This window comes from Typha angustifolia, chromosome 11 (assembly GCF_048772165.1).
Source record: "Typha angustifolia cultivar Huaian chromosome 11, ASM4877216v1, whole genome shotgun sequence".
NCBI lineage: Eukaryota > Viridiplantae > Streptophyta > Magnoliopsida > Poales > Typhaceae > Typha > Typha angustifolia.
The window spans coordinates 2,473,511-2,492,376 of NC_133249.1; the positions used below are offsets into that span (position 1 = coordinate 2,473,511).

Below are 18,866 nucleotides of genomic sequence, written 5' to 3' on the forward strand. Positions count from 1 at the left end.
ATTCTGCTGCGACCCGTCATGTTTGCTTCAATCAACATGTTTTTCATATCCGTGAAACCAGTTCAGAATGCATTTGTCACCTTGCGTCATCAAAGTAGAATTTCTGTACATTTTCTTGGTACTATGAGGCTTTCTTCTCAACTGGTTCGTGTTAGTTTATATATATATATATATATATATATATATATATATATATATATATATATATATATATATATATTTGATATCCAATCTACATCTGTGGTTATACTTAGTGGATGTGAATACAATTTTATGACTACATCAATACTCCTTATTACGAAAGATTTATTCTAATCTCTAGGAAATAGATATATAATATGATCTTTAAGTTTCTTGGAGAAGAGGGAAGAGGGGGAGGAAGCAAACTCTGCATCACAGATGAAGGAGGAACGGAACGCGAGGGGCGGAGCAGAGTAATTGACTCCACACCCATAGCACCTAATCTCAACCCATACGCGAATTTCGAAGCCACACAAATTAAAAAAAAAAAGAATCTCGACCCATACTTATACTTACTAAAATTGCAAAGAAAATAATAGAACACCACAATTCTCACAAACTTCAATCTTTATTACAGCAAACTTTTAACTTATATATATGATACATAAAGACTGCTACTATAAACAGTACTATATATATACATATCGATTTTTATTGCATCAAACTTTTAACTTATATATACGATATATAAGGACCGCTATTATAAACGGTAATATATATATAATTAAGGATAGAGTTCGATAATTGACCTAACTCCAAGAACTGGCATGATCTTATAATTACTGAATCCTGCCTCCCTAAATATTTTACGCCACTCTTTCTCGTTACGTTCAAAACTTCCACACAGCATCATCATCAATGAATCAAATAGCAACTCAATTTCATTAGCCTTCTCTAAATCAACCACTATATCTATTATAATCACTTTACCACCCTTTTTATTTTCAAGAATTGCCTCCTTGCACCTCCGAAGTATTCTTACGCACTCGTCGTCGTTCCAATCATGAAGTATCCACTGCAAAATTATGATTGCTATCTATCAAAAGAACAGAAGGAATAGGAGAGATGATGTGACTTGTGAGGTGATTAACACGTACAACCTTAAGAAAGACAGCATCGGCGGGAGGGATGCGGTCGAACATATTTCCTGCAACAAACTCGACGACGCCATCGGCCGCTATATTCTCGACAACATGAGGCAGGTCCAACACAGAGCACCGAATTTCGAACGTCTCGGCGATGGCTCTCGCGGCGGCGCCGATTCCTCCGCCGACGTCCACCAGCGACGTCACACCCAGGAAAACATCGCCATGCTCCTTCACCACGACATCCATCACGAACCGTCCATCCGACGCCATCCCGTCGTTGAAGATCCGATTTAGCTTGCCGTCGCGGCCGGCCATGTCCCAGAATCCCCACCCATTTACCATCTGGAACGGCGTGCGCTCGCAGCTTCTGAACCAAGAGCTCATGGAGGACGATGGGTCTACTAAGTAAGGGTCGAGCATCGCGAGCACAAACGGCGATAAGCTCAAGCTATTGTTGTCGTTCACTAGGAGATAAGAGAGAGGTGTGAGGAGGTACACGTCCTCCTCCTCCTCCTCCTCTTCGTCGCCAGATCCCCGGCTTCTTCGCGTGGCGAAGAAGCCTGAGTGGGTTAACATGCGCATGAGTCGACGTAGGTGAGGAGATCTCGAGGGTGGTAGGGAGAGAGCGGCGAGGAGCTCGGGGTGGGCGATGGATCCACCATGGTTGTGAATGACGTCAGGAATACCGAGCTCGACGGCGCATTTGAGAGACATGGATTTGAGGTAGAGGAAGATGTGGTTCCATAGCTGCTCCTGAGCTTGGAGGAGATCATGGCTCTCAAAATTCTTGGCTTTAGTCATGAGCTCCATCTCAGTGATTGACTATTCTTAGTTTGGAGTTTCCTCTGTAAGTTTGGTGTTAATTATATAGACATATAGAGAGAGAAGCGAGAGGATCCCCCTCCCCTCCCTCTTCGATTTCTAAATGTGAAATGTATGCTAAAGGTCAGTGTCTAATCATGTGAGTTTTTCTATTCTTATCTATTAGTAAAATTCGTATTAAACACCTTATTATTTTTTTCACCTATTTCTGATTTATACACTGTATTTCTAATATTTGTCATTTGAACTATACATTTTACTTGAAATAAAAAACCCTCTAGGTCAGGTTAAAACTAAAATTATTTGATCAGATGTAATAAAAATAGAGTATTTCATCGACTATAAACCGTTATTTTTTAAAATATCTAAAACGCCCCTATATTTCTTTCTTCCGTTAAAGTACAATGAGATTACATCTTCTTCGTCACTCAAAATCTTATAGCAAAAGAGAACAATTTGAGCCCTACTAATAATTAGAATTAAGTAAGAAAATTATAAAACTCATAAAAATACAAATGTTAAATAATAGTAAATTACATAATAAACCTATGTAAATATAATTAGAAACCATCTACAGATTTCGGACTTGAGAAGATATGAAGCAATTATCAAATTTTTAGAATTATTTATTTGTCTCTGAGTTAAGAGTATTCATCTTTCTAATCTCTTTACTACTATTTTTGGGTGACATTTAAGTATTATGGGAGGTAAATAGTGATTATGAAATGAATCTTCGAAAGTTTAAATAGAGTAGTATCTCTCTCACTCCCTATCCTCCTCATTTTTTTTTGACTATAACCGACAATTATTTTACATAATTCGTAGTTCTTTTAACATAATTCACAATTATTTTTATATAATTCTTTTTTTTCTTCCTTTTATTGCTAATGTTTAACTGTGAAACTCATAAATATAATTATGGATCATGCAAAATAACTATAGATTATAGTCAGAAAAAGAAAATCGAGAAGAGGATGAGTGCCCTATCCAAAATTTTGAATACTTATTTATTCAGTACTAATACCTAATGTGTACTTCAAACAGTTATGATTTAAAGTTCCGTCTATTTACAAAGTTAAGACAGAGGCAACAAAATGAAGAATAAAAAATAAGATAGTAGATTATATAGTTATAATATATTAAATATCATAGATGGATAATCTTAGAAAATTATGTATTAAACACAATGCATATGATAGCATCTCTTTGTACGAGAGATTTGTATAGAATTATTTCTGAGTAAAAGAAAAATAAGACAAAGAAGGTGGTCGAGTGTGATATAGAAAAAGAAGTATATGAATTTTTGTTTTATATTTATTCTTCACAGAAAATTTGTCGGATAGTAGATAAATTAGCATAGATAGGGTTCTGTACGATGATGTGGCTGGCAAAAGAAAAATTACAAGTAGCACCTATATTTTTACAATATTACAAATAAAATCCTCTGCTTTTATAATTTACAGATTTTGACCGTACTCTCAAAATTTATGCTCAGATTTGCTTCTAAATCATTTTAAATGCTTAATTTGATTCTATGAGTAAGTTAACTAGATACTCCGTTAGATTGACCATCAAAAGATGAGGTATCACTTAGTGGTTTTCTTTTTCTAACAAATAGGAGGCTCTATTTATAAATTAAAAATGAGTTCTGTTTAGAATTTAGTCAAAAAAACGTAAGTTGTTATTTATAAATTAAAAATGAGTTGTAAATTAATGAGCCGATCAAGGTCGACCCAATAATAAAATGAATAATTCTTGACAGAGACAAAACAGAAGGTACCATTAGCGTGCTGACCATGAGCCCGAAGGCAAGATACAGAGGCACTTAAGCTCCACTGAGCTTTAGCTGTCTAGTCTAGGCTTTAAGCCATATGTATCACCGAACAATTGCTTCAAATCAAACGCCACTGAGATCTATTCCAAGTCGTTGCGTTGTCAAATTGTTCTTGCAAACTAACCGCACTACCGAGCTATCAACCGAATTGAGTTGAGTCACCAAACCACCAACCGCTAAATAATTTTTCCACAATATTATTTAGGGTTGCAGTTGAACCTATGACCTCTTTGATCATGAACAAGGTACCCACCAACTCTACTAGAGTTGGTTAGTAAAATTTTTAATTTATTACCCCCAACTCTTCTTCTTCCGCTCCCTACAGAAACAATAGATCTACTCCAACAACAATGGATCCTTTTCCTCCTCAACCTCCAGTAGTAATGGATCTGCCCCAACTTCGCTGAATTCAAATCCGAGCTCATCCATGAATGGAGGAGGCAATCAGAGTTGCTCTCGCCCAGCATCTCTCCCATGGCCAAGCTCCCTTAGGGTACGAGATGGAGGATGATGAGGAAAAAGATCGAACTACCTCCTCCCTCCCATGGCCAAGCTTGGAGTAGAACTCGTTGAATTCGCCAAATCTCCTCCACCTCAACCCCCATGTCGCCTAGAACCCAATCGAGCTCAGCCTCAAAGAAGCCTTCTTCCATCTCTAACCCATCCCACCCACCTGCATGCTATTGTCACTGACGGCTACGGTATCTTCACCGCCACCCTCGTCAAGCTATGCAGCAAGTTCTACTCTAAGCTCTCGGAGATCCCTAGAGCTCGGCCCATTTGGGCCTACTCCAAATTAGTCCAATCCTCATCGAATTGTTGGCTATCTCTCTCTTGAGACAAATCTTAGGTGGTGATTTCAAAGAACCCAATTTGTGGCTACTTGGAATTGCTAAAGATTTTATCTTACAATTGGGATTGGCTTTTGGATGAAATGTTGGTGCTCACAAGTCATTGAATAATGGTGTTATTGCTTGAGGATTGAAAGAAAAGGTTTCAAGTGGAGGTGGGAGGTTAGAAAGATTGTAGAAGGGTGGGATGCAACAGATATTTGAAGAAGTTGGTGGGGATTGAGATTGGGATCAACTTCTATCGTAGAAGTGGAGAGAGTTTTATTTGACAATCTAAAAGTATTTTCGTCTGTCATATAAGCTCTTATGAGTTAGCATATGGCTTGCACATGCATATGAAGATATTCTCGTCATACTGTTGTCATGTGACCATCACATGACAACTTATAAGTGAAAATATATAATAGAATCTTATCGGAATGGTTCAAATGAGGTATTTTTGATAGTTCACTAGGTCATTGTGTATTAAAAAAAATTTATGGGGTCATTATGAAAATGAGTAATAGTTTATAGGGTAAAAAGAGAATTATCCCATTGTTTTTACAATCAGGGTATTTAGCAACATATTATTAGCTCACCTGAAAGCTAGCAAGTAGCTACACTGCAGAAAAAATTCATGCGCCCACGACCTTAGACAATCCACTTAAATAGCTCAAACTGAACACTTATAGATCATTTGTCTTGGGAGAGTGCTAGGGCAGAGCAGCAACTATTCTCCACTTTGATAATGGCGTTCTCATTACAGCTACCCGAGAACCTCCTCCTGGTGCACCTGCTTTACTAATAGAGGTGTTAGCTATCTACTTAGGCTTGAGACTTGTTAGATCGAGCTATAGACTCCGTCTCGAGTCTGATTCTAAGGAGCTAATGAGCACCATGTGTAAGGGCGTATGTTCTTAGCATATTAGGAATATTTTAGAGTGTTTTATCTTTCTCACTCGTTTTTTTTTTTTTCAAAGTTAGAATTTTTTTTGTTTTTCGAGAATGTAATAAGTCTACGGACCGGTAGAAGAGACTCTCGATCTTTTATTTTGATCCAAGGCGACTCGATCTAGTCTAAATTATGTAGTATGCTTGATTTTGACTCTACCAAAAGCAAAACTAGTACTAGGGACTTACAACTCTTTTACCACAACGATATTGTTTAGAAGAAAACACAAGGAAAGCCACGGCAAAATTGTTTCTAGTGATCCTAAAAATAGTTGAAACTAAGAAATTAATATAGGGAGGACTTTTCCGGCCAAGTGGATCACATGGTTTCTAGAGTTCTGGACCTTCATAATTAATAATATATGTGAGTAGGTGAGTTACAAACTTATTTATCATATTAGTGTAATTTTAGTCCAAGGAAGGTGTATATATAATTAGAAAAATCACTATCTGAGTTACCAGTTTTATTCAATACAAATTATTTATTTTGAGATGCGGAAAACGTCACCTCTTTAGATAATACAGAGTAGATAGTAGATATTATATTTGGTGCACGAATTTCCATTACAGCACGAGATGTTAAAGAAAAAGAGTTAATTACGATGACACCTCACCAAATATACTCAATTTTTGTGGGGACCTGTTAATCTTTTTTAGGCTACAATATCAACCCTAAACTTTGGGGCCAAAGTGAAATGGATAACGGTGACGATAGATAATGCATAATGACCAACAATATCCTTAATAAGTTAACAAGTTCATCAATTTAGTAAATAATAATAATAAATAAGGTAACCAAATAATCTCAAACCACCTGACTCCTCCACTGAACCCACGTAGTTCACCTCATCAGAGAACTTCGACAGAGGTGGCGATTTAGTTACTGCCAACTCGACGTGAATCATCCTATTGAAGCATTGCCATCATCGCTCTTTGGACGTTGCAGATTTCCATGACGGGCCAAGTGACATCATCGGGCTTGAGGAAGGCTCGGACGAGGCTAGCCCTCGCCCTCACCACAGGCGGAAGCTCCTCCTCAAGGCCGACAGATGGATTTGTCAGCGTTGCCCTTTACCGATGCTACCGACGGTGAGGAGGGAGGATTTCGCTTGTCATCATGCTCTTCGGATGTTGTTGGATTCCGCGGCGGGTGGAGCGACGTTTAGTGGAGATCTTGAGATATCGTTCGTTTAGTGGATGAACATCAAGATGGTCTGTTTTGGATCCGTGGATGGAGGCACGAGATCCTAGGTAATGGTGATTGGTGGAGGATCGGCGTTAATGGGGTGGCACCGGTGAAAAGGTGGTGGTGGAAGGGTTATGGGTGATGGAAGGGTTAGGGCAAGTGTTGGATAGATTGGAAGAAGGGGGAGAAGAGGGCCACCCCTAAGGGACTATGGTGATTGGCCGGTCGAGGGAGGTTAGAAGCGGCGTCGCTGGGGATTGAGAGAACGGGAATGAAGAAGACGAAGGAGGCAAGGCAAAACTCAATCTCAATATTCAATAATCTATCTTGGTTGCCCTACACATCCTTTTATAGGCTAACCAACAACTCAAATTAACCCTAAAAATACAATTTTCGCCGATCGCATTCGAACTCGCCCGACCGCGTTCGAACGCACGATCGAACGCGCCTCTCGGTATTTGCGAACTTTATGCAGGCGTTCATAGTGCGTTCGAACGCACCGCGTTCGAACACAAAGTGCACTCTCTTCACCTACGTTCACAACCCCGTTCACAAACCGCGTTCGAACTCACTCCATCCGCGTTCGAACGCGATTTACAGAAAACTTATTTTAATGAAAATTAAACACTAAAACATGAAATAAAAACACTCCTAAAGTGAATCCATGCTCGAGACGACGTCGGTGAAGTCCGAATCGTATCAGCTGCACTCACTTATTTACAACGAAATGCTCAGGTCTTCCGGGGTGACAACGATCAGTCGAGAACAGTAGTGCGTAAAGCGGTGCAACTCGCACGGGACTATGCCAAGCCAACTTGGTTGAAGATCAAGATGGCTAGGCCAACGAAGGAATGTAGATGGTTGGCCTCGGCCCCAGGTTGGATCAAGGTGAACTTGGATAGTGCCTTCTCGCCGGGCGACTACTAAGCGAGAGCTGGAGCCATGCTCAGGTCAGCAAAAGGCGCTCTCCTGAAAGTCGCCTGGGAGCTCTCGCCAGGAGACTCGGTGCTACTAGCCGAAAGCGGGGCCCTACGGCTCGAGTTGGCCTTGGTAAGGGGGCAAGGCTCGGTGGAGGTAGAGACAGACTCACTAGAGTTGGTGCAAATCATGAAGGCGGAGCTCGGCTGCCGGTGGAAAATTTGAATTCTAGTTGCTGAGTATAAATCCTTACTCAACTCTTTTCCAAACTATCGTCTTATCTATGTATTTAGAAAAGGCAACCGTGCGGCTAATTGGGCGGCCAAACGAGGTAAGACCTAGATGTCAAACTGTCTTGTTGGGTTCGGATGAACCCATTCACCCTGATTTTTGTAATTGCCTAAACTTTGAAGCTCTCAACCCCCCTTGGGTGTTAGGCCAGTTAAATCCAACTGATATTTTAAAAAGAAAAGGAAACGTTAAAAAATGTCTCATTCCCCAAATAATTTGAAAATTCTACCATGTCAGGTAGTAGAAATATTTAGTTGAATACAGCAGCTCTTTTTCTAAAAAATAAAAGTATTAAAAATATATTTAAAATAAGGAATAGTACTTACGATTACGATCTATAAAAAAAGCAAGAAAACATATAATAGATGATGTGACTTGTGAAATTATTATTTTTTATCACAAAAAAATAATATCCTTAAGCTCTAAGAGCCAATCATGCTTAGCGAACCAATTCGCACCACGTACAACCTTAAGAAGGATAGCGTTCGGGAGAGGGATGTGGTTTTGATACAGTCAAACATATTTTCTGCAATAAATTAGGACAGTTTTACAAATGTCCCGTTCCCTTGGATCTGGCAATATTCTTAATTTGAATAGTCTAGTTGAATAAAACAGCTCTTTTTCTATAAATAAAATAAAACGAATCGAACAAAGATCAAATCAAAAAAGAAAAAATAGAAAAGGTATAGTTGAAATTATTGAGCATGTGGGTACGTTTTATTGATCATTGATATTATTGATCATGTGGGCGACATGCTCCCACAGAGTCAATGGCTCTAGTAAAAACATAGATAATCTAATATGTATACTTATCGTCCAACAAATTAACTTTTATTCTCAATGTATACAGTTAATTAGGCAAGCATTCATCCATTAGTCTTGCATGAGAACCCATCAATTTTGCATCCAATCAGATATCAAGAAGAAATTAAAGTGTAATATCTTTCTGATCACTTTGAACGTAAGAAAAGATTCTCTATCACTAACCACACAAATAAGAGGCAAACAAAATGTAGTTTGAGATTTTTAAACTTTATACCAATATAACCACTACATTCTTTAAATATTAGGTCTTATTTATTTTGAGTTTAAAACTCCATCTAAATTAGTTCGAAAACTATTAAATTGGTTCAATAATTAAACATATTTATATATTTTTTTATTTAATTAAGTCTATACTCTTAAAAAAATAAAGACTAAAAATTGAAACTAACTAATCGAGTTCGGAGCTTAGTCTTAAACCAAACGTGGCCTTAAGAATTACCATTACATTCTTTAAAATATCATAATTGCTACTATTAGGAGTTTGTTTGTTTGTTTGTTATTATCTTTGTACGGATATCACGCTTCATATTAGGAATGGGTTAGTTTGTTATTGCCTTTCTACAGTTGTCATGCTTTAATTGATTAGTCTATTAGTTATTTGTTAGTTTAGCTTTCTATACATAGACTTGGATCAGCCTTGTAATAACTAAATTAATTGAATGAAGCTTCTTCATCATTTTGATCAATTCTCTCTGGCTCAATATGATTTTTTTTTTTAATAAGTGGCTCAATATGATATCAGAGCACTAGTGTGCATCCCTTTGTGATCTTCTTCTTCTTTAATTGTTCGATCGATTGTCTCATATTCTCTGCTTGCTTTTCTAGTTCGAGCTATGGTGATTGCTCAGTCTGTGAAAACCAAGCTAGGATTCTTAGATGGATCTATTCCTCAGCCGATAGGTAATGATCCTCTTCATAATTCATGGATCCATAATAACAATATTGTTGTATTTTGGATTCTTAATTCTGTATCCAAAGAGATATCAACTTCAATGATTCTTTTCCAACCTGCTAATGAAATTTGGACCGATCTTATGGAACCATTTCAGCAAAAAGATGGACCACATATTTCCAACTTAGAAGAAAGTTAATGAATCACACTCGCGGACAATTATCTGTTAATGCCCACTTTACTAAGCTCAAAATAATATGGGAAGAACTTAGCAATTATAGGCCAGTTTGTTCTTGTGGAAAGTGTTCTTGTGATGGAAATAAAAAGCTTGCAGATCACTATCATATAAATCATGTCATGCCTTTCTTGATAGGTTTGAACGATAATTTTGCTCAAGTTAGAGGCCAGCTGCTACTTATGGATCAAATTCCTCTAATTAACGAAGTCTTTGTTCTAGTTTCCCAAAAGGAACATAAACAAGCTACAGGTGCTTGTTTGTCCATTTCCAATTTTCCATCAATCCTATTTTTCATTCTTCAAGATATTGGATAGTTGATTCTGCTGCGACCAGTCATATTTGCTTCAATCAACATGCTTTTCATATCCGTGAAACCAGTCCAGAATGCATTTGTCATCTTACGTCATCAAACTAGAATTTCTGTACAATTTCTTGGTACTATGAGGCTTTCTTCTCAACTGGTTCATATCAGTTCTTTTATTTATTTATATATATATATATATATATATATTCAGAAAGCGAATATGGATATATTTGATATCCGATCTACATCTGTGGTTATACTTAGTGGATGCGAATACAATTTTATGACCACATCAATACTGCTTATTATGAAAGATTTATTCTAATATCTAGAAAATAGATATATAATATGATCTTTAAGTTTCTTGGAGAAGAGGGAAGAGGGGGAGGAAGGAGATGTCGCGTCACGGACGCGAAGGGGACGCAAAGTAGTTGACTCCACACCTAGGGCACCTAATATCAACCCTATCCGCGAAACTCGAAGCCACACAAATTTGAAAAAAAATGAATCTATACCTATACTCGTTATTTACTAAAATTGCAAAGACAATGATAGAACACCACAACTCTCACAAACCTCGATCTTTATTACATCAAACTTTTAACTTATATATACGATATATAAATACTGCTACTACAAGCAATACTATATATATATAACTTCGATCTTTATTACATCAAACTTTTAATTTATATATACGAGATATAGAGACCATTACTATGAGCAGTACTATATATATATATATATATATATATGGCCAACTAACTTATGAGTTATGAATTAAGGATAGAGCTCGATAATTGACCTAACTCCAAGAACTGGAATGATCTTATAATCGCTGAATCCTGCCTCCCAAATTATTTTACGCCACTCTTTCTCGTTACGTTCAAAGCTTCCACTTATCATCATCATCAATAAATCAAACAACAGCTCAACCTCGTTAGGCTTCTCTAAATCAACCACCATGTCTATTACGATCACTTTACCACCGGCTTCTCTTGCGGGAATTGCCTCTTTGCACCGCCGTAGTATCTTTACACACTCCTCGTCATCCCAATCATGAAGGATCCACTGCAATTAGTACACATACGAAAGTTAACGGTTTAGACTTTTAGATCAACAATTCAAAGATTTTGCATTCAAATTAATTGCTACCCTGAAATATGTATGTGCATACCGTATTATTACAAATATATGTAAACTTATACATATAATTGTTACTAAATAATTGACATATATAAATGAACGTAGATTGCACATGAAAAATACAATCCGGAAACTTTAGAAAAGTTGTGCTTGGTGTCAGCTTGAGTTGGTTCCTTTTAACTTTCTAAATTATGATTGCTAAATTATGATTGCTATCTATAGGGGTGAAAACGGATCGGATACGGATATTGGACGAATAGCAAAATTTAAAACCATATCCTAACTAAACGGATACAGATAATTTTCGGATAAAAGATCGGATCTTAAACGGATATTGATTGAATTTAAAATAATTATAATATTTTATTTAAATATAATTAACACAAAATTATTAAGAGTTTTATAACAAATAATTTTTTTGTATATCAAATATATAAAAATTAGAGAAATTAATCTCTATAAATAATATATAACGTATTATTAGTAATAATATTAGTATTTAGTATTTAAATAAGCAAATTAAAAACAATAAAACATTTAAAAAAATATGCGGGTAAACGAATATCCGATATCCGTATCCGAATCCGAAAAATATATCCGACCCATATCCGAATCCGTATTCTAATTTTTTTTAAAAATTCTATCCGTTTCCGAATCCGTATCCGAATTTTTTTAAAAAAAATTATATCCGTTTCCGTTTCCGAATCCGAATCGGATAGAAATTTTTTATCCGAATCCGATCCTAGTCAGATCGGATAGCGGGTCGGGTCGGAGTTACTTCCGGTTATCACCCTAGCTATCTATCAAAAGAAGGGAAAGAATAGAAGAGATGATGCGACTTGTGAGGTAATTAACACGTACGACCTTAAGCAAGACAGCATCGGCGGGAGGGATGCGGTCGAACATATTTCCTGCAACAAACTCGACGACGCCATCGGCCGCTATATTCCCGACAACATGAGGCAGGTCCAACACAGAGCACCGAATTTCGAACGCCTCGGCGATGGCTCTCGCGGCGGCGCCGATTCCTCCGCCGACGTCCACCAGCGACGTCACACCCTGGAAAACATCGCCATGCTCCTTCACCACGACATCCATCACGAACCGTCCATCCGACGCCATCCCGTCGTTGAAGATCCGATTTAGCTTGCCGTCGCGGCCGGCCATGTCCCAGAATCCCCACCCGTTCACCATCTGGAACGGCGTGCGCTCGCAGCTTCTAAACCAAGAGCTCATGGAGTACGATGGTTCTACTATGTAAGGGTCGAGCACTGCGAGCACAAACGGCGATAAGCTCGAGTTATTGTTGTCGTTCACTAGGAGATAAGAGAGAGGTGTGAGGAGGTACACGTCCTCCTCCTCCTCCTCCTCGTCGCCGGATCCCGGGCTTCTTCGCGTGGCGAAGAAGCCTGAGTGGGTTAGCATGCGCATGAGTCGACGTAGGTGAGGAGATCTCGAGGGTGGAAGGGAAAGAGCGGCGAGGAGCTCCGGGTGGGCGATGGATCCACCATGGTTGTGAATAACGTCAGGAATGCCGAGCTCGACGGCGCATTTGAGAGACATGGATTTGAGGTAGAGGAAGATGTGGTTCCATAGCTGCTCCTGAGCTTGGAGGAGATCATGGCTCTCAAAATTCTTGGCTTTAGTCATGAGCTCCATCTCAGTGATTGACTATTCTTAGCTTGCGGTTTCCTTTGTAAGTTTGGTGTTAATTATATAGACATACAGTCATATAGAGAGACAGGCGAGTGGGCCCCTTCCCCTCCTTCCTCTTTTATTTCTAACTGTGAAATGTATGCTAAAGGTCAGTGTCTAATCATGTAAGCTTTTCTATTCTTACGGTTAGTGAGATTTTTAAATAGAATTATCTCGAACAATGTGCTTTATGATTAATCTATCTATCAGTAAAATTCGCATTAAACACCTTATTATTTTTTTCAACTATTTCTTATTTATACACTGTATTTTCAATATTTGTGGTTTCAACTATACATTTTACTTGAAAAAAAATATCTCTAGGTTAGGTTAAAACTAAAATCATTTGATAAGATGTAATAAAAATAGAGTATTTCATCCACTATAAATCATTCTTTTCTAAAATATCTACGATTAGATTACATCTTCTTCATCACTCAAAATCTTACGACAATAAATTACATCTTCTTCGTCGCTGAAAATCTTACAGCAAGAGAGAACAATTTGAACCATACCAATAATTAGAATTAAGTAAGAAAACTACAAAACTCATAAAAATACAAATGTTCAATAACAGTAAATTACATAATAAAACTATATTATATAATTAGAAATCATCTATAGATTATCGGACTTCAGAAGATATGAATCAATTATCAAATTTTTAGAATTATTTATTTGTCTCTGAGTTAAGAGTATTCATCTTTCTAATCTCTTTACTATTATTTTTGAGAAATATTTAGATATTATGGGAGGTAATAGTGATTATGAAAAGACCCTTCAAAAATTTAAATGGAGTAGTATCTCTCACTCCTTATTCTCCTCGTTTTTTTTTTTTACTATAATTGACAATTATTTTACATAATTCTTAGTTCTTTTAACATAATTCACAATTAATTTTACATAATTGATTTATTTTTTCTTCCTTTGAAATTTGTAAATATAATTATGGAAAAAAAGCTAATTTGTATGGGAAAATAAAAAAACGAGATTAAGGGGCAAAAACAAAAACTAACTTTATTTTTTATGCAAATTCTCTTTTTTTATTACCACTAGATTTAAATAATAAAATTATAAAATATTTTTCGTAAAGTTGCCATGTTTATTTTTTATATTTATTCTTCATAGAAAATTCGTCAGATAGTAGATAAATTAGCCCCCCCTAATAATTCTTTTCCTACGCCATCATGGACAGGGTTCCGTACGATGATGTGGCTGGCAAGAGGGAAATTACAAGTAGCACCTATATTTTTACAATATTACAAATAAAATCCTCTGCTTTTATAATTTACAGATTTTGCCCTTACTCTCAAAATTTATGCTCAGATTTGCTTCTAAATCGTTTTAAATGCTTAATTTGATTCTATGAGTAATTTAACTGGATACTCTGTTAGATTGACTATCAAAAGATGAGGTATCAATTGGTGGTTTTCTTTTTCTAACAAATATGAGGCTCTATTTATAAATTAAAAATGAGTTCTGTTTAGAATTTAGTCAAAAAAACGTAAGTTGTTATTTATATTTTTTTCTCTTATAAGATTCATCTCTGTCCATTTAATTTTTGTAGTTTAGTGTTTATATCCGACCAAAAATATTAATAATCCAATGGTAGCGTGAAGACATTGCCTATGCTCGTACGAAATAAAAGGGTACGGCTAATTAATATAATGGGCTTCAACCAACCAGAGTGGCCACTATAGGATTGGAATAATTGCACCCAAGACAAGAGGAAGAGTACTGGAGTTAGCTTCCAATGCAGCGATTGACGTCAATAAAGCTCGATTATTGCGGTTTCTTCTTCATTATATTATGAAAATAATAAAGTAAAAAATATTTTTATATGAGTTTTTAATCTAATTTTCACATATTTATTAATTATCTATAGACTTTAATAATTATATTATAAATTCTTTATATATTCAGAAAGCGAATACGAATATATTCGATATCCAATCTATAATTTTCACCCTATTGCTAGCATCTTATGGATACCTCTCAACAGTCACAACTGTGATCACATCAATATTCTTTAATGCAGCAGATTTATTGAATTTCTAGGCAGTGATACTACTCGTAACTTGGTTTAATAACTTTTTTTTTATATTTAATTAAGTTTATTTTTTAAAAAATCAAAACTAAAAAATGACACCAGTTAATTAAGTTTAAAACTTAGCCTCAAATCAAACAAGGTTTACAGTTATAGAAACAAAAGAAGACTATCGAACCCACCAAAACTAAGCAATTATTAGGGATAAAGCTCGATAATTAACGTAGGTCTAAGAATGAGCATGAACTTTTAATCTCTGGATCTTGTTTCCATGAGTATTTTTTTCGCCACTCTTTCTCACACTTTCAAGGCTCCCAGTCACCACCACCACCATCAAGTAAAACAACAGCTATATTTGAGTCTAAGTCAAAACCGATCACCTTGTCTATTAGGATCACTTTACTAGCTTTTTTGGTAGGAATCGTCCTTGCATCATCGTAGTATCTTTACGCACTCTTCGTCACCCTAGTAGTGAAGGTTACATTGCAATCCATATATATCGATATTAATGCTCTGGGATGGAGTTATAAATTAATGAGCCAATCAAGGCCGACCCAATAATAAAATGAATAATTCTTGACAGAGACAAAACTGAAGGTACAATTAGCGTGCTGACCATGAGCCCGAAGGCAAGATACAGAGGTACTTAAGCTCCACTGAGCTTTAGCTATCTAGTCTAGGCTTTAAGCCATATGTATCACCGAACAATTGCTTCAAATCAAACGCCACTGAGATCTATTCCAAGTCGTTGCGTTGTCAAATTGTTCTTGCAAACTAACCGCACTACCGAGCTATCAACCGAATTGAGTTGAGTCACCAAACCACTAACCGCTAAATAATTTTTCCACAATATTATTTAGGGTTGCAGTTGAACCTATGACCTCCTTGATCATGAACAAGGTACCCACCAACTCTACTAGAGTTGGTTAGTAAAATTTTTAATTTATTACCCCCAACTCTTCTTCTTCCGCTCCCTACAGAAACAATAGATCTACTCCAACAACAATGGATCCTTTTCCTCCTCAACCTCCAGTAGTAATGGATCTGCCCCAACTTCGCCGAATTCAAATCCGAGCTCATCCATGAATGGAGGAGGCAATCAGAGTTGCTCTCGCCCAGCATCTCTCCCATGGCCAAGCTCCCTTAGGGTACGAGATGGAGGATGATGAGGAAAAAGATTGAACTACCTCCTCCCTCCCATGGCCAAGCTTGGAGTAGAACTCGTTGAATTCGCCAAATCTCCTCCACCTCAACCCCCATGTCGTCTAGAACCCAATCGAGCTCAGCCTCAAAGAAGCCTTCTTCCATCTCTAACCCATCCCACCCACCTGCATGCTATTGTCACTGACGGCTACGGTATCTTCACCGCCACCCTCGTCAAGCTATGCAGCAAGTTCTACTCTAAGCTCTCGGAGATCCCTAGAGCTCGGCCCATTTGGGCCTACTCCAAATTAGTCCAATCCTCATCGAATTGTTGGCTATCTCTCTCTTGAGACAAATCTTAGGTGGTGATTTCAAAGAACCCAATTTGTGGCTACTTGGAATTGCTAAAGATTTTATCTTACAATTGGGATTGGCTTTTGGATGAAATGTTGGTGCTCACAAGTCATTGAATAATGGTGTTATTGCTTGAGGATTGAAAGAAAAGGTTTCAAGTGGAGGTGGGAGGTTAGAAAGATTGTAGAAGGGTGGGATGCAACAGATATTTGAAGAAGTTGGTGGGGATTGAGATTGGGATCAACTTCTATCGTAGAAGTGGAGAGAGTTTTATTTGACAATCTAAAAGTATTTTCGTCTGTCATATAAGCTCTTATGAGTTAGCATATGGCTTGCACATGCATATGAAGATATTCTCGTCATACTGTTGTCATGTGACCATCACATGACAACTTATAAGTGAAAATATATAATAGAATCTTATCGGAATGGTTCAAATGAGGTATTTTTGATAGTTCACTAGGTCATTGTGTATTAAAAAAAATTTATGGGGTCATTATGAAAATGAGTAATAGTTTATAGGGTAAAAAGAGAATTATCCCATTGTTTTTACAATCAGGGTATTTAGCAACATATTATTAGCTCACCTGAAAGCTAGCAAGTAGCCACACTGCAGAAAAAATTCATGCGCCCACGACCTTAGACAATCCACTTAAATAGCTCAAATTGAACACTTATAGATCATTTGTCTTGGGAGAGTGCTAGGGCAGAGCAGCAACTATTCTCCACTTTGAGAATGGCGTTCTCATTACAGCTACCCGAGAACCTCCTCCTGGTGCACCTGCTTTACTAACAGAGGTGTTAGCTATCTACTTAGGCTTGAGACTTGTTAGATCGAGCTATAGACTCCGTCTCGAGTCTGATTCTAAGGAGCTAATGAGCACCATGTGTAAGGGCGTATGTTCTTAGCATATTAGGAATATTTTAGAGTGTTTTATCTTTCTCACTCGTTTTTTTTTTTTCAAAGTTAGAATCTTTTTTGTTTTTCGAGAATGTAATAAGTCTACGGACCGGTAGAAGAGACTCTCGATCTTTTATTTTGATCCAAGGCGACTCGATCTAGTCTAAATTATGTAGTATGCTTGATTTTGACTCTACCAAAAGCAAAACTAGTACTAGGGACTTACAACTCTTTTACCACAACGATATTGTTTAGAAGAAAACACAAGGAAAGCCACGGCAAAATTGTTTCTAGTGATCCTAAAAATAGTTGAAACTAAGAAATTAATATAGGGAGGACTTTTCCGGCCAAGTGGATCACATGGTTTCTAGAGTTCTGGACCTTCATAATTAATAATATATGTGAGTAGGTGAGTTACAAACTTATTTATCATATTAGTGTAATTTTAGTCCAAGGAAGGTGTATATATAATTAGAAAAATCACTATCTGAGTTACCAGTTTTATTCAATACAAATTATTTATTTTGAGATGCGGAAAACGTCACCTCTTTAGATAATACAGAGTAGATAGTAGATATTATATTTGGTGCACGAATTTCCATTACAGCACGAGATGTTAAAGAAAAAGAGTTAATTACGATGACACCTCACCAAATTTACTCAATTTTTGTGGGACCTGTTAATCTTTTTTAGGCTACAATATCAACCCTAAACTTTGGGGCCAAAGTGAAATGGATAACGGTGACGATAGATAATGCATAATGACCAACAATATCCCTAATAAGTTAACAAGTTCATCAATTTAGTAAATAATAATAATAAATAAGGTAACCAAATAATCTCAAACCACCTGACTCCTCCACTGAACCCACGTAGTTCACCTCATCAGAGAACTTCGACAGAGGTGGCGATTTAGTTACTGCCAACTCGACGTGAATCATCCTATTGAAGCATTGCCATCATCGCTCTTTGGACGTTGTAGATTTCCATGACGGGCCAAGTGACATCATCAGGCTTGAGGAAGGCTCGGACGAGGCTAGCCCTCGCCCTCGCCCTCACCACAGGCGGAAGCTCCTCCTCAAGGCCGACAGATGGATCTGTCAGCGTTGCCCTTTACCGATGCTACCGACGGTGAGGGGGGAGGATTTCGCTTGTCATCATGCTCTTCGGACGTTGTTGGATTCCGCGGCGGGTGGAGCGACGCTGTCGGGCCGATGAAAGGTTGGACGAGGCCAGCTCAGCCCTTGCCCTTGCCCTCACCGCAGGCAGAAGCTCCTCCTCGAGGCTGACCGACGAATTCGCCAGTGTTGCCCCTCACCAATGCTGCCAACGGTGAGATAGGGGAAGGAGGAGGACTTCGCTAGTGTCATTAGACTCCTC

General features: G+C 37.4%; 2 protein-coding genes across 2 annotated transcripts; both read right to left on the minus strand.

The window, feature by feature from the left end:
- Positions 1-570: 570 nt before the first annotated feature.
- LOC140770491 (trans-resveratrol di-O-methyltransferase-like) lies at positions 571-2,014 on the minus strand. The gene is made up of 2 exons (XM_073111708.1): positions 1,122-2,014; positions 571-1,036 (listed from the first exon to the last, which is right to left on the minus strand). Exons 1-2 carry the CDS (start codon positions 1,917-1,919, stop codon positions 746-748), a joined length of 1,089 nt encoding a protein of 362 aa, XP_072967809.1. The 5' UTR covers positions 1,920-2,014; the 3' UTR covers positions 571-745.
- Positions 2,015-10,766: 8,752 nt separating this feature from the next.
- LOC140769459 (trans-resveratrol di-O-methyltransferase-like) lies at positions 10,767-13,100 on the minus strand. Its single transcript, XM_073110142.1, has 2 exons — positions 12,211-13,100; positions 10,767-11,271 (listed from the first exon to the last, which is right to left on the minus strand). Exons 1-2 carry the CDS (start codon positions 13,003-13,005, stop codon positions 10,981-10,983), a joined length of 1,086 nt encoding a protein of 361 aa, XP_072966243.1. The 5' UTR covers positions 13,006-13,100; the 3' UTR covers positions 10,767-10,980.
- Between the last annotated feature and the right edge of the window lie 5,766 nt (positions 13,101-18,866).

What these genes read in the sequence shown, in the direction of transcription:
- LOC140770491 (XM_073111708.1), bottom strand. Translation starts at nt 1,919, where the DNA reads ATGGAGCTCATGACTAAAGCCAAGAATTTTGAGAGCCATGATCTCCTC. An exon ending in CCGATGCTGTCTTTCTTAAG is followed by an intron (nt 1,037 to 1,121) that starts GTTGTACGTGTT and finishes ATAATTTTGCAG; the next exon opens with TGGATACTTCATGATTGGAA.
- LOC140769459 (XM_073110142.1), bottom strand. Translation starts at nt 13,005, where the DNA reads ATGGAGCTCATGACTAAAGCCAAGAATTTTGAGAGCCATGATCTCCTC. An exon ending in CCGATGCTGTCTTGCTTAAG is followed by an intron (nt 11,272 to 12,210) that starts GTCGTACGTGTT and finishes TACTAATTGCAG; the next exon opens with TGGATCCTTCATGATTGGGA.